The sequence below is a fragment of the Octodon degus genome, unplaced genomic scaffold, assembly GCF_000260255.1.
Source record: "Octodon degus isolate 3935 unplaced genomic scaffold, OctDeg1.0 scaffold00138, whole genome shotgun sequence".
Lineage (NCBI taxonomy): Eukaryota > Metazoa > Chordata > Mammalia > Rodentia > Octodontidae > Octodon > Octodon degus.
In genome coordinates this window covers 2,105,326-2,119,167 of record NW_004524714.1, presented here as the reverse complement: position 1 = coordinate 2,119,167, position 13,842 = coordinate 2,105,326, and the positions used below count along the sequence as shown (strand labels likewise).

Here is a 13,842-nt window from a genome sequence, read left to right as displayed (position 1 = left end):
CCCCCTGGTGGGCTGATAAATGACCATTTTGTGTTTGTGTATTCAAAATGGTTAGGGTAGATATACAGCTACATTCTCTTAATTCAGTGACTAAAAGGATTTGTTGTAATAGTGTTCGTAAATAGGTAATCATGTCTGCATCTTGCACAACAAATAAGTACTAGGAAGACAGTATGCAACGGGTTAATTATTGAAACTGTCCTACTAATTTGATTTGAATCTATCTCATTGCTATTTGTCTCTCAATAAAATTATGAAAAAATTATTTTATCTTTTTGAAATAGGGTTTCGCTACGTCATTCCGGCTGGCCTTGACTTGCAGTGGTTCTCTTGGCTCAGCTTCCCAAGTGGAGGGATGGCAGGCATGCCCTTCCGCAGCCAGCTATTTATTTTCTTAATGTGAAGCTCCTTCATATTAAACAATATTGTATTGTGTCCTCACGGAGGTGGCCCTGTGTGTGTGTTTTTAGGGCCTCAAGAGGCCGGCTAAGCATTCAAAGCTTCTACTGAAGCTCCCCATGCGATCCAGGAAGAGGTTAGCACCAGGAAAAGCGACACAGAGGTTCCAAGCCAATCGCCTTCTGCCTTAGGACCCCCACAGTAGAGCTATAATGTGTCCTGAAATAGCCCCAGAGCCAGGTGTGGTATCATAGGCCTGTTATCCCAGCACTCAGGAGACTGAGGCAGGAGGATTGCTGCAAGTTCAAAGGCAGCCAGAGCTACAGTGAGTACAAGTTCGGGCTGAAGCACATAGCAAGACCCTATGTTGGAGGGAAAAACAGCCCCAGAACAAATTGTTCTGGATTGGGAGCCGAAGAGATAGCTCAGTGGACTAAGTGCCTGCTTAGGCAAGTTCAGGGACCCGGAGTTTGATCCCCAGCGCCACATGCTACCCTGGCCCTGCCCCCCAGGCGTGCTGAGCCAGCCACCGAGACCGGGCGTGGTGGTGCACACCTGTAGTCCCAGCACTGGGGAGGCTGAAAACGGGAGGATCTGAGTCTGAGCTGCATGGTGAGACCCTGTGCCAAATACATTTAAAAAAATAAATAAATAAAAAATTCTGGATTGGGCAGCTCCAGCAATCTACCAGGATGGGGGCCGGGGAGATGGCTCTGTGGAATAAGCGCTTCCTTGGCAAGCGCAAGGGCCTGAGTTCGATCCCCGGTTCGGCAAAAAAAAAAAAAAAAAAAAAAATCTACCAGGATGGGACCATCGGAGCTACGACATCAGATCAGCCCAGGGCCGGCGTTTGCAAAGTCCTCACAGGGTCTCTCCAGAGACCTGGTCGCTGCTTCAGATCTCTGAATTACAAGGTTGCACACAAGTGCCAATATCTTATTCTGGAAACCTCCTCACAGCTTCTTAGAAAGCTTTGCTGTGAGTTGATGGGTCCTTTTCATGTAGGTACTCCCAAATAGTAACTGCCCCTTAAATTCACCCTGGCAGCGGGAAGATTTACTCCATGGTAGAAAGAGACGCACAGCCAAAGGTCCGTGGGTGGTACAATCCCCTTCTCTGTCCTCAGTGACCTGGCTCCTTCCTTGAAGTCTGCTGAGAAGGAAGGGGGTGGGGGGACACAGGGGAACGCAGCCCTGGCTGGCTGGGGAGGATCATCCTTGTCCTCTAGTAACCCAGGCTTCCCAGCCCTGCTGGCTGATCCACAGTAAGTTTCTGCAACCCTGAGCTGGCCACTGTTGCTATTGTTATGCATGTGAGGCTGTTGAGCGCCTGCAGTGTGGCCTGGCTGAGTTTTTAATTCCACTTGATTTGGAAAACTTCTCTATTGAATGGCAGTGTTACAGGCCAGGAAGCAGGTGCAGGTTCCTGCATCTGGGGAGGCCCTCTGCAGAGCCCACTAGACCTCATAGTGTGCCCCTCCCCGGGCCCATCCTGTCCAGTCCCAGGTGACTCAGACTCTGAGGGAATCCTGCAGGCCATGAGTGGCTGCTGCATGCTCTGTCACGCTGGCCAGTGAGATGTGTTGGGCGCTGCAGGCACATGGGCTGTGAGGTGCTGGGGACCCCGGAGCAGGTGCCATCCCGGAAGCTCAGGCCGGCCAGGCGGCGCCTGCATGATGAATGGCCCGCAGTGGGGGGGGGTCCATATTCTAGGGCCGCTGAGGACCCTCTCTCAGCTACTCTGGCCCATTTTCAGCTGTCCTGGGTTCAGGCATTCTATATCCGTTGATTTTTCTTCAACCCCAATCCTTTCCATTTTATTTATTTTTATTTTTTAAATAACGTGGTTGCTATATTTATTTTATTTTTTGGTACCAGGGATTGATCTCAGAACCTTGTGCTTGCCAAGCAGGCGCTTAGGCCACTGAGCTAGCTCCCTGGCCAGTCTCTCAATTGCTACAGACATGATGATCTTCCTGCCTCAGTCTCCTGCATAGCTGGAATAGCAGGTGTACACCTCCACACAGCTCATCCTCTTTTTTTTTTTTTTTTTTTTTTCTGCTGGGAATGATTTACCAATGGCAGAAAACCATTGCATTATGTGACGCATTTGGGGACCTTGTATGAAAACAGGCTGTGGGCCATATGTCCATTTGGAGGGGCTGGCAGCCAGGGACTAAAGGTTAGTTTGGGGATGGTACCAGCATGCAGGGCAGAACCTGCCTCTGGAGCTCACAGCAGGTGGTGACGACGTCAGTCCTGCTCTTTGCTCTCAGCTCTTGGGCAACCTGATGCCACTGGCTGCTGGGGGCCGTGCTCACTGGCTGCCAGCTGCTCCACATTGGGTGGATTTTTTTTCGATTAAGTAAAGGGGCAGGGCTTAAGCAGCCAATGATAGCCGAGGACTGGCATATCTTGGGTGTGTTTCCCGGGACCGGCACATTCCCATCCAGAGGCTGCCAGCGCTTCACTCCCTGGCCTCCGAGTGCCGGCTCTGCACTCCACCAGCATGCTCTGCCTGTGCCTGTACGTGCCGCTCATCGGGGAAACCCAGACCGAGTTCCAGTATTTTGAGTCCAAGGGGCTTCCAGCTGAGCTCAAGTCCATCTTCAAACTCAGCATCTTTATCCCCTCGCAGGAGTTCTCCACCTACCGCCAGTGGAAGCAGGTCTGTGCGGGGTGGTGGCGGTGGTGGCGGCAGTGAGGCTGGGTATGCATGCAGGCTGTTTGCTAAGTGGATGAGCAGCTTCTGGCTTCGGGGGCTTGGCAGGCATGACTGCCCAGTGCTCCGGAGAAAGAATGTCTGACACGCGGAGCTTTTCCTCCAGCGTCTGGCTGGGGAATGACTGGTTTTCACGTGATTCTGGGGAAGGAAGGCTGGCATTCTAGGGACTGACTTGGGTGAGATGGAGGAGGAGGGGTGGCCACGCACCCCAGGACAGGTTCTGGAAGCTGGCCCAGGGGCTTGGAGGTGGATGCCGGCTGTAGGATAATATTTTGAAATTGGCTGCGATGGGTTCAATCAGGGGTGGCCCACAGCACGGGTACCCAGCCCAGTAAGGTCACCGGTTTCCTGTCCCAAGCAGCCTGGGGGCCACACAGGCCGCTTCCACTCCTGTAGACATCTGCAGTGACAGCCCCTTTGTGTGACTGCCGTCGCTCTGGGCGGAGAGCACAATTGCTGGCAGGAAGTTAGCGCAACCCCAGTTAGCAGATGAAGTGCCGTGTTCGCCCACATTCCGGCCGCACCCCACACCGTGCGCTTTCGATCAAGTGAGGTCATGCGGGGCTCCAGGCCGGGCCTTCCTCAGCACCTTCAGGAGTCGAGGGCACTGTGTGAGCACATACTGTTAATTTCCAAACCCCACCTTCCTTCCCCAAGGGGCTTTGGAACCTGCGTTGATTTGTGTTAGTGAGTGGGATTCTGGGCAGGGGGCTTAGGGGACACAGAGAGACTCTCACCATTTTTCTTAGGGGGGTGTCTTTGCCTCATAATTCAGGGTGTTGATAGGTTGGGGTGATTCACAGTTGTTCCCCATTTTCTTGAGACTCCTTGGTGGGGTGGCAGTGGGATTTGTGGGGAGGTGACTAAGAATCCATCAGGCCCGGCAGGACTCCCCCGCACACCGCCTGGGGCTGTGTAACTGCCCCATGCTCAGCTCTCCGAGCTCCGGCTCTGTAACCCAGAACGATGGGCCCTAGAACTGTTCGAAAGAATTCCATGAAGTGTTTCGCCTGGCTCAGGAAAAGGGTGCCTACACGTGAGATGATAAAGCTCGTCTCTGAAGGGCGGAAGCAGAGCTTTGCAACCTTTTTTCTTTTTCTTTTCCTTTTTATTTTTTTTATTTTTGAGACAGGGTCTTGCTATGTAGTTCAGGCTGGCTTTGAATCCACTATATAGCCCAGACTGGCGTCACACTTGCAGTCCTCCTGCCTCAGTCTCCTGAGTACTAGGATTATGGTCATGGAATGAGCAGAGTCCCTTAAAGGCTTCTTGGGTCATGAACCCAGCCCTGAGTTGAGCGCCCTGGTGTGCATGCAGTGCCTGGTGGGGAAGGCTCGGGTTGGCTTTGGCGTCACACACCCTGGCACCAGCGACCGGCTGAGGCATCAGCACAGGCCCCAGAATAGTTAGTTGCGCTCGGCTCCTACCTGCCCTGTAGCCTCGGTGTTCCTGGCAGAGCTTCTGCCAAGGGAGTATTGCTCCTGTACCTTCACCCTGGCCACCGACTTGTTCTGGGGACAGAAAGAACATCTGGCAGGGTTCCTGAGGGAACCTGATTCCAAGCTGTCCCCACCTCACCACCCAGCAGAGTGGGGCCAGGGCCTGGCTTTCGGGTAGGGCTGCGGGGCAGCCAAGCAGCTGACTGGGCTGTGTGACAAGCTGGTCTTGGGAACTCTTGGAAGGAACAAGGGCCGGGCAGCCTGCTGGCCTCTGCCTCGAGGATCCTCCAGCTCGCAGGAGGGGCCCAGACTGGGCTTCTGGACAGGCTGTGGAGACCTAGGTGAGGGGTCTGGCGTGTTGGCGACTTGCCTTGGCAGCTGTGGGAATAGAGCAGAGGCATCTCTGGTCATAGGGTGACCTTTGTTCACAGATGAGCACAGTGGCCTCCTGGGGCAGGAGCCAGAACACGAAACCTCACTTCTGTTTTCTAGAAAATTGTTCAGGCTGGCGACAAGGACCTCGATGGACAGCTGGACTTCGAAGAGTTCGTGCACTACCTCCAAGACCACGAGAAGAAACTGAGGCTGGTGTTCAAGAGTTTGGACAAGAAGAATGATGGTGAGTTTGCCCTGCCGAGCCTGGTCCTCCCAACCTTGGGCTTCTGCACATGCCCAGCCCTGCTCACACTCATTGTCATTGCAGGACGGATTGATGCCCAGGAGATCATGCAGTCCCTGCGGGACCTGGGAGTCAAGATCTCAGAGCAGCAGGCGGAAAAAATCCTCAAGAGGTGTGTGCCCAGCAGGCCTGGCTGTTTGCAGAGGAGGAGCTCTGAGACTAACCCATGCCGCTGCCTGCTGTGTGGACCACTCTGATCTGGGCCTTCTTGCAGTTGCAGAGGATTTAAATAACCCTGCTGGGGCAACCAGTCCCACCTTTGCCAGCCAGCCTTCTTTGAAAGAATCACAGATCTGGAGTTAGGGAAGTAGGCCCATTCCTCAGAGACCCAGGAAGAGGAGAGATTGGGGGGAAGCCAGGCATGGTGGTGCAGGCCTATAGTCCTAGCACTTGGAAGGCTCAGGCAGGAGGATCACCATGAGTTTGAGGCCAGCCTGTACTACACAGTGAGTTCAAGGCCAGCCTGAGTTACATAGCAAGATCTTGAGTCAACAAAACAAAAGAAGAAAAGAGTAGTTTGGGGGCTTTCAAGTTGCTGAAAGGCATCCTGGGAACAGTTTCTGTGTGAGAAGGGGTTGGCAGCCTGTGTGGCCCTTGACTGGGGCCAACTCCTCGCCACCCCCTTTCCACTGTTCAGACTGCCCCGCATACCCCAGTTACACACTGCCCTGGTGAGAAAGCTCACTGACGTGGTGGCTGCCAGGAGCCCCTCCTGAGAAGCTGCAGGTGCTACTGCCCTTCCTGGCTGAGTCTCTCCAAACCCCCGAGGCCTGGGTGCTTGTGGGTCCTTGGGACAGCAGCCCTGGGCCTGCTCCTTGGGCCATTGCTGCAGGGCCTGTCGCACCTGCCATCGCGTATGTTGTGTGCTTGCTTCACTAACCTCTGCTGGGCACTTATCTGTGTTTCTCCTCTCTCCTCTGCATCCTCCTTTGTCTGTCTGTCAGAATACGAACGGGCCATTTCTGGGGCCCTGTCACCTAGTAAGTATGCGTGTCCCTCCTGTCCCCCTCAACTGCCTCCTTCCCTGACTTCTGTGCCTGAGAGAATGGGGTTCTAAACTAGGCGTGTTTGTGCACGCCTGAAACCCCAGCACTTGGGAGGCTGAGGCAGGAGGATCTCCATGAGTTTGAGGCCAGTCTGGGCTATACAGTGAGTTCCAGGCTGGCCTGGAATATGCAGTGAGACCCTGTCTCAAAAAACCCACAAAAAATCAAAAATGAACCCCAAAAGATAAAAGCCCCCCCCCGAATAGAGGCCAGTATATCCCCACCTTGTGCAAGGTGAGGTGTGGAGCCACCTTGACTTTTGTCTAGGGACCACAGGTGCCTTCTGTAGCTTCCTCTGGGGCCGGGCACCTGACCTCCACTTGCTCCGCTGGGGACCGTGCAACTGGGGTGCCATCATTCCTGGTGACTGAGCCCCTCTCTTGCAGCATGGATAAGAATGGCACGATGACCATCGACTGGAATGAGTGGCGGGACTACCACCTCTTGCACCCCGTGGAGAACATCCCCGAGATCATCCTCTACTGGAAGCATTCCACGGTGAGGGCGCCCCTGCCTACCTGCCAGCTCCGCAGAGCCAGGCTGCCCACATGCTGGCCGCCCCATGAAGCCTCACCGCTCCCGGGTCACAGGGTCCCTTGGCCAGCAGTGCCCTCCCATCCCCATGAGTGCTTATGCCTCGTAGGTGTGCTAAGCCTCCCTTCCTCTCATATGCCCGACTTCACAAACCTGTGATCCTTTCCAAGGGGACAGCTACTAGCTGTCCCCACACTTGCCTGAGGTTTTGGTGGCATTAGTCCCTATGAAACAAATAGCAGCTGGGTGTAGTGGCACATGCCTGTCATCCCAACATTCTGGGGCTGAGGTAGGAAGATTTCAGTAAGTACAAGGCCAGCTTGGGCTACATGGTTGAGTTCAAGGCCAGCCTGAACTGTGTATCAAGACCCCGTCTCAAAGTGACAACACAGAACACAGGCCCTCAGACTGTCCGTTTTTCTGTCAGCATAACTCTCCATACTTGATCTCTCTGCCGAGACTGAGACCCTTTGGCGGAGCTTGCTGTGTCCATTCTGGCTGAGTCTGGCTGAGTCACCCATCTGGGCTGGCAGTGCCACCAGTTCCCAGGTTCAGGGCGGCTGGGCAGAGTCTGGCGCACAGCCTGGCTTGGGGCAGCTGGGTCCGGCTTGGATGCTGCCCGAGGGAGGGCAGCCATGGGTATAGTGCTCCTCCTGTGTGCTGAGGCCTTGCATAATGTTCTGCCCCTGAGTTCTGATCCTGTCAGCCTGGCCAGCCTGGCGGTCCTCGGTGACATGCCCAGGAGGCGGGTTTTGAGGGGCCTGTCCCTGGCACTGTGTTCCCTGTTCAATGCCTGGGCCTCCCCAAGCCATGGAGGCTAAGGGCTTTGCCCTGCATTTGGTTCCTACCCAGTGTCCCTGTGTGCCCACTTTAAGAGGGTAGGTGACACCTGTCACTGGCTGGGCACCCAGTGGTCTAGGTCAAGCTTGTGATGTCTCTGCTGCTCTTCCTCACAGATCTTTGATGTGGGTGAGAACCTGACAGTCCCGGATGAGTTCACAGTGGAGGAGAGGCAGACGGGCATGTGGTGGCGGCACCTGGTGGCAGGAGGTGGGGCGGGGGCCGTGTCGAGGACCTGCACGGCCCCTCTGGACAGGCTCAAGGTGCTCATGCAGGTGAGCAGCAGCTGGCCTGAGCTGTCTGGGTTTCATCCTGGGGTTGCTGGCGGGTTGGCTTCTCCCTTGGCTGCAGTGCTGCTTTGGCCCCCACTTGTCTAACCCTGTGAATTAGATTAGTCATTGCCCGGTCAGGGTACCAGGAGATCCAGGCCTTGGTGACCTTTTGCACATGGCCAGCCTAATTTTAGCTGAGGTTCTCCAGCCAGGCATCACCTTACGGTGGCCTGATGTGTGCTGGTGGGCCAGGGACGCCTGGGGTGTGGTGGGCGCTGAGTGCTGCAGTACATAGTGGGGTGGGCTCTCATCTGACCAGAGGCCAGGGAAGTAGTACCCTTGCCCTGCTAGGCCGTGGCTCCACGTCTGAAGGACAGAGATAAGCCCTTCTGATGTCAGGGCTGGGGTTATTAAATGACCCGCTTCAGGACACTCTGTTGGACTTTGATGTCTGTTGGAACAGTGACCCATCACCCTTTGTCCCCCTAGCTCCCTTCTGGCACTTTCTGTGCCTACTCAGAAAAGGCGTCATCCAGGCAGGGATTATGTGCATGTCTGTAATCCTAGCACTCAGGAGGCCAAGGCAGGAAGATAGAAACTTTGAGCCTACTCTGGGCCATGTAGTGAGACACCGCCACAAAAAAATATAGAGTGGGTGGGGGACATGGCTCAGTGCCATGGCACCTGCCTATCGAGCGTGAGCTCCTGGGTTTAGTTTCCAGTAGCAAAAGAAAAGAAAAACTGAAAAATAAAAAAAAGAAAAAAGAAGGCAAGGCACTATCCTTTTCTTCCCAGCTCTTTAATTTTTGAACTCTCCACCCCACTTTCCAAGCCCTGAACATAAAAGGCTTGAACAATTTGTATTTTTGAGAGAATTCCTGGGAATGTTGGAGAAATTAAAAGCAGCCCAAACGATTGGCCCTGGTGTGCTGATTGTTGAAGCTAGGGTGCGTTTGAGGCGGCTCGTGGTTAATTTTTTATGTTTGACCATTTCGATGGTATGATGGCCAGTGTTTTTCTGTTTTGCTTTGGTCTTGTTTGTGTAGTACTGGGGATTGAACCCAGGGCCTGTGCACATCCCCAGTCCCTTTGTATTTATTTTGGATAGGTTCTTGCCAATTTGCCTAGGCTGGGCTAGACCATGTGAGACTCCTTACTCCACCTCCCAGAGGACTGGGATTCTGGGTCTGCATTTTTTTTTTTAAACTTGTGGATGCCTTTCGTGCACAGTTGGCACACAGCATGTGTGCAGAAAAATCTAGTGGAAGCTGATAGGACTTAGCCTCGCTTGGTTCTCCTGGTGGGTGGCGGGCTTGCCTGGCTCGGCTGACCATGTGTCCTCCCCCAGGTCCACGCCTCCCGCAGCAACAACATGTGCATTGTGGGTGGATTCACCCAGATGATCCGCGAGGGAGGTGCCAAGTCCCTGTGGCGGGGCAATGGCATCAATGTCCTCAAAATTGCCCCAGAATCGGCCATCAAATTCATGGCATATGAGCAGGTAAGGACCTGGTTTCTGAGAGTTTCCAGGCACTGGCTGTTGAGCTTCCCCTGGACAGGGGTCCCCAAAGCCAGGGCTGGCTGTCATGTCCAAGGGACAGCAAGGTGGGGGACCTGTGCCTGGCCCAGCCCTGCTGCAGCAGCAGATGGACCAGGCTCACCAGGTCTCAGCCAGCACCTTGGGGGCCCCTCGAGGACTGGTAAGGATGGGGACAGGCACCATGGTTTCTGGGTTAACCCACTGGTTGTCTGTCCCTGTCTAGATCAAGCGACTGGTTGGCAGTGACCAGGAGACATTGCGGATCCACGAGAGGCTTGTGGCGGGCTCCCTGGCTGGCGCCATTGCACAGAGCAGCATCTACCCCATGGAGGTGAGGGGCAGCCTGGGCTGGGGGCAGGAGGCTACACAAGTGGAGGTGAGGAGGGCTTCCCAGCTCACAGTCCCTGCCATCCACTGCAGGTTCTGAAGACGCGCATGGCCCTGCGGAAGACGGGCCAGTACTCGGGCATGCTGGATTGTGCCCGCAGGATCCTGGCCAGGGAAGGGGTAGCCGCCTTCTACAAAGGCTATGTCCCCAATATGCTGGGAATCATCCCTTATGCCGGCATCGACCTGGCCGTCTACGAGGTGAGGTTTCCGCAGCAAGCAAGGGAGACAGCCCTGCTTCCTCACCCCGGCCCCTTGGTGACAACCTTCTCCCTCTCCCATGAGGGTTGTCTGTTTATGTACAGGCTCCTTGTCAACCTTGGCCTCTGATGGTTCACATGCAAGGGGTGGTGAGGGGAGGGGACGCTCCCTCTGCCTTGGGCCCCCCTTGCTGTCCTAGCCTGGGGTGCCTGGTGACAGCAGAAACCAGGGCAGCAGGTGCTAGTAGCCTGGGCCTTGCCGAGCTGCATCAGGGTACAGTGGCCTCAGAGAGCCCACATGACAGGAAGATGCCTCGTGTGCCGATCCAATGACTATGTCCCCTCCTCCCCCAACCGTGTTGTACCCGGGGCTCACCTTCCTCCCTTACCCTCCAGACACTCAAGAACACCTGGCTGCAGCGCTATGCGGTGAACAGTGCTGACCCTGGCGTGTTTGTGCTCCTGGCCTGCGGCACCATCTCCAGCACCTGTGGCCAGCTGGCCAGCTACCCACTGGCCCTGGTCAGGACCCGGATGCAGGCACAAGGTGGGTCCCAGTCCAGGCAGCTGGGGTGGGGATGTGGTGGGAGACATCCAATGTGACCAGTACCCTTCTGCCTGCAGCCTCCATTGAGGGTGCCCCCGAGGTGACCATGAGCAGCCTCTTCAAGCAGATCCTGCGGACAGAGGGCGCCTTTGGGCTGTACCGGGGGCTGGCCCCCAACTTCATGAAGGTGATCCCAGCCGTAAGCATCAGCTATGTGGTGTATGAGAACCTGAAGATCACCCTGGGCGTGCAGTCGCGGTGATGACGGGGCAGGCGGCGACTCGCGGATCCCGGCCGGGCCGGGGTGTAGAGCCATCTCATTCTGTGAATGTGCTAACACTAAGACGACTGAAGCCAAGCTATGGGACCTTGGATGCGTCATAGGGGGACACTGGCGGGCCCTTGGGCTTTTCCTGCTGACCTGGTAGACCCTGTGCCCTTTCCAGGGAAGACCCATGGGCATTGCTCAGGGTCCAGGGTCAGCAGGAGCCCAGGCTCACAGGCCTCGGGACAGGACGTTCCCTGCAGTGCCTGCCAAATAGCGAGCTTGGAGGCCGGCTTGCTGCTTCCGTCTCGCCCTCCTCCAGCTGGCCAGGCCTCCCTGTGCCCACTGTGCACCCTGCCTCTTGATTTGCTGTAGCAGGAGGAGGGCGCGTGCTGCTCACACCCCTCCTTGTGCCCCACCCTTGGTGCAGGGTGCGAGGCACTCCTGCCTCCGCTGCCAGGGGTGCCGAGGCAGGTGCGGGGAGTTGGGGCTCTCACTCACACGCCTGCCTCGGGTTAAAGCCCATGCTGCTGCAGAGCCCGCCAGCAGGGCACAGATGCGCTTGTGCCCTTGGCGCTGGCTGCCTGGCATTGTGGCGCATGGCTTTGGGGGCAGCTGACCCCCTGGGGCCTCTGCTGCCCCCTGGTCCCAGACTCTGCCAGGACAGGCATCAGTGCAGAAGCAAACTCATAGTCCCTGCTCCTTGGCACAGGGGCAGCACAGGGTCGTGTGTTAGGCCAAGGGCAGAGTTGGTGCCGCCACCTGTGCCCTGGTGAGGGAGGGAAAGGTGTCGAAGGCCTTAATCATATATTGCTGGGAAAAAGGTTTTGTCCCAGGTTGAGCTGGACCGCTGTGCCTGCCGTGTGCTTCTGGAAAGGAGGCGCGGGGAGGGTGGGCTGGCTGGCTGGCGGCATGACCATCTGTCTCTGTTGTCCGGGGTTGGGTCCAGTCCTATGGGCCAAGTGGGACCAGCCTGACATTCCACTGATGTGAAGTATCACACTGCTTGGAGCCTATTTATTTTGTATTTATTTGAACAGAGTTATGTCCTAACTATTTTTATAGATTTGTTTAATTAATAGCCTGTCACTTTCAAGTTCCTTTTTTATTCATATTTATGTTCATGGTTGATTGTACCTTGCCATCGCTGCCCAGTGAGGGTGGGGAAGGGGGAGAGGCAGGAGGGGACACTGGCCTGATCCCTCCCATCCCCTCCCTATCCATGCTGATGTCACACCTGTGTCTGTCCAAAGAAATTCCTCTTGGGCCTGGAGATGAGGGGCGACAACAAGAAGTTGAGATCTCAGGACTTGATGTGGAAGGTTGAGCTCTGGACAGGGGATTTCCTTTTCATTTCTGAATGATAAGGCGGCGAGGTGCCTCTCACTGTGAATTTGGGGTGAGGGCGGGGGTTGATGGCCTGGGCAGCGAGTCCCTTGCCCCTGCCTGTGAAGTGGATGCTTCCCTCCTGGCCTGCTGCTGCCCCTGCTTGATAATGCTGGTCACCTGGCCACTTGATGGCACCTCCATTACCCTAGGATGACCTGAGGAGGAAGCTTTCCATAGGCTGCAAAGATCAATGCAAAAATCGTTACACAGAAGTATACAGTTATAACTGGAATTTGTCAACAAGCAAGTTAGAGAATTGGTTGGAACTTGTCATTCAAAACAGCCTTCTAATAAAGTTGTTTCAGAGCTGATATTTGTGAAGCCAGGATGTTTTGTCCTTTGGGGTTGGGAGGTTGAGGGCATTTGTGTCAGGCTTCTCATGGCTGGGTGTAACGCCAGCACCCGCCATCCAGAGGGGAGGATCGCTGGGCTCACGGTGTGGGGCCCTCAGCTCATGGGGATGAGGCAGGAAGGGCGGGCACGGTGGAGCGCAGTTAGGCTGCTTTGCTCATGGCAGCCAGGAAGCAGAGCTGGGCAGCCCCTGACGGGGAGGAACTGGGCTGGCCAGACCCCAGGCTTAGCTCCCATGGCTCCGAGGATGCACCCCAAGTGCCCTCCGCCATCCTAGGGTGGACCCTATCCCCGTGACTCTTCTCTCATTGCTGGGACAAAGCACCTGCTACCCAAAATTAAGGAAGGAAGGGTTGGTTTAGCTTACAGTGGAGGCTTCTGTCCACACTCGGCTGGCTCCGAGGCAGAGTGGCACATGGCAGAGGGCAGCAGTTCATGGCAGCAGGGAAAACAGCAAGAGCACAAGGGAGCAGCAGTGGCAGCGGCAGCAGTGGCAGCGGCGGCAGCGCAGTGGCTTGTCTCAGGTTGCCTTTAGGCGCCGCTCCAGGCCAGGTGTAGCACCCGCACCCAGAATCCCAGCACCGGATCTCGAGTTAATCGCAAACTCTAGAAGTCTGCCCCGTAACTGCACGAGGACCTGGGGGGACACCTAGACACAAACCGTAGCAGATCCCAAGGCCAGTTAAGTTGCATGCCACTACTGCTGGAGCGTGCTAGGAAGGGAACCGTTATTAACCCCCGGTGCCTGGCCAGCCACTGCCTCTTGCTTTGGGCAAGTGCTCCCTCTTAAACAGGTGGGTTAGATGTGGGGTGCTCTGGCGAAGCCTCCGATGCTTTAGCCTTCTTGACTTGTTCTTGCTCGGAGCCATCTTCGTTTGGCCGCCAGCAGGATTTGCGATCGGGGTCAGTGCTTGAGGTAAGCTCTCAGTACGCAGTGTCCAGCTGTGCCCCTTAATTTGCGTTCCCTCCCTCCCTCTCTCTTGCTCCTCCCTCCCTCCCTTCCTCCCTCCATCAGGATCAGGACAGGGCCTCACTCTGCAGCCCGGGCCGGCCCCAGGCGCCAGGCACCATGCCTGACTTGTTTGTAAAACCTGGCTCTGGCCTCTGGGCCCCCCAGCTGCCAGGCCTTTGCCTCCTGCTCTCTGGTGGACTTTGTGCCTGGACCCAAGCCTTCTCTCCCTGGTGTAGCTGCCTTTTTGGCGTTTTTCTGAGACAGTGATGTGGAAGAGG

General features: G+C 55.8%; 1 protein-coding gene across 3 annotated transcripts in view; it reads left to right on the top strand.

Moving 5' to 3' along the window:
- The window catches only part of Slc25a25 (solute carrier family 25 member 25), a 43,437-nt gene extending 30,865 nt beyond the window's left edge, over positions 1-12,572 (top strand). For 2 of the 3 annotated variants that reach the window (XM_004641529.2, XM_004641531.2), the window contains exons 2-10: positions 5,055-5,181; positions 5,266-5,353; positions 6,674-6,785; positions 7,778-7,936; positions 9,282-9,434; positions 9,697-9,804; positions 9,894-10,061; positions 10,457-10,607; positions 10,685-12,572. In XM_004641529.2, coding sequence (XP_004641586.1) covers positions 5,055-5,181; positions 5,266-5,353; positions 6,674-6,785; positions 7,778-7,936; positions 9,282-9,434; positions 9,697-9,804; positions 9,894-10,061; positions 10,457-10,607; positions 10,685-10,869 — 1,251 coding nt within the window. In that variant the 3' untranslated portion in view covers positions 10,870-12,572. Of the gene's footprint in view, positions 1-2,805; positions 3,067-5,054; positions 5,182-5,265; positions 5,354-6,673; positions 6,786-7,777; positions 7,937-9,281; positions 9,435-9,696; positions 9,805-9,893; positions 10,062-10,456; positions 10,608-10,684 lie in introns of those variants that run through there. The other variant, XM_004641532.2, reaches the window with a different exon arrangement.
- The last annotated feature ends 1,270 nt before the right edge of the window (positions 12,573-13,842 follow it).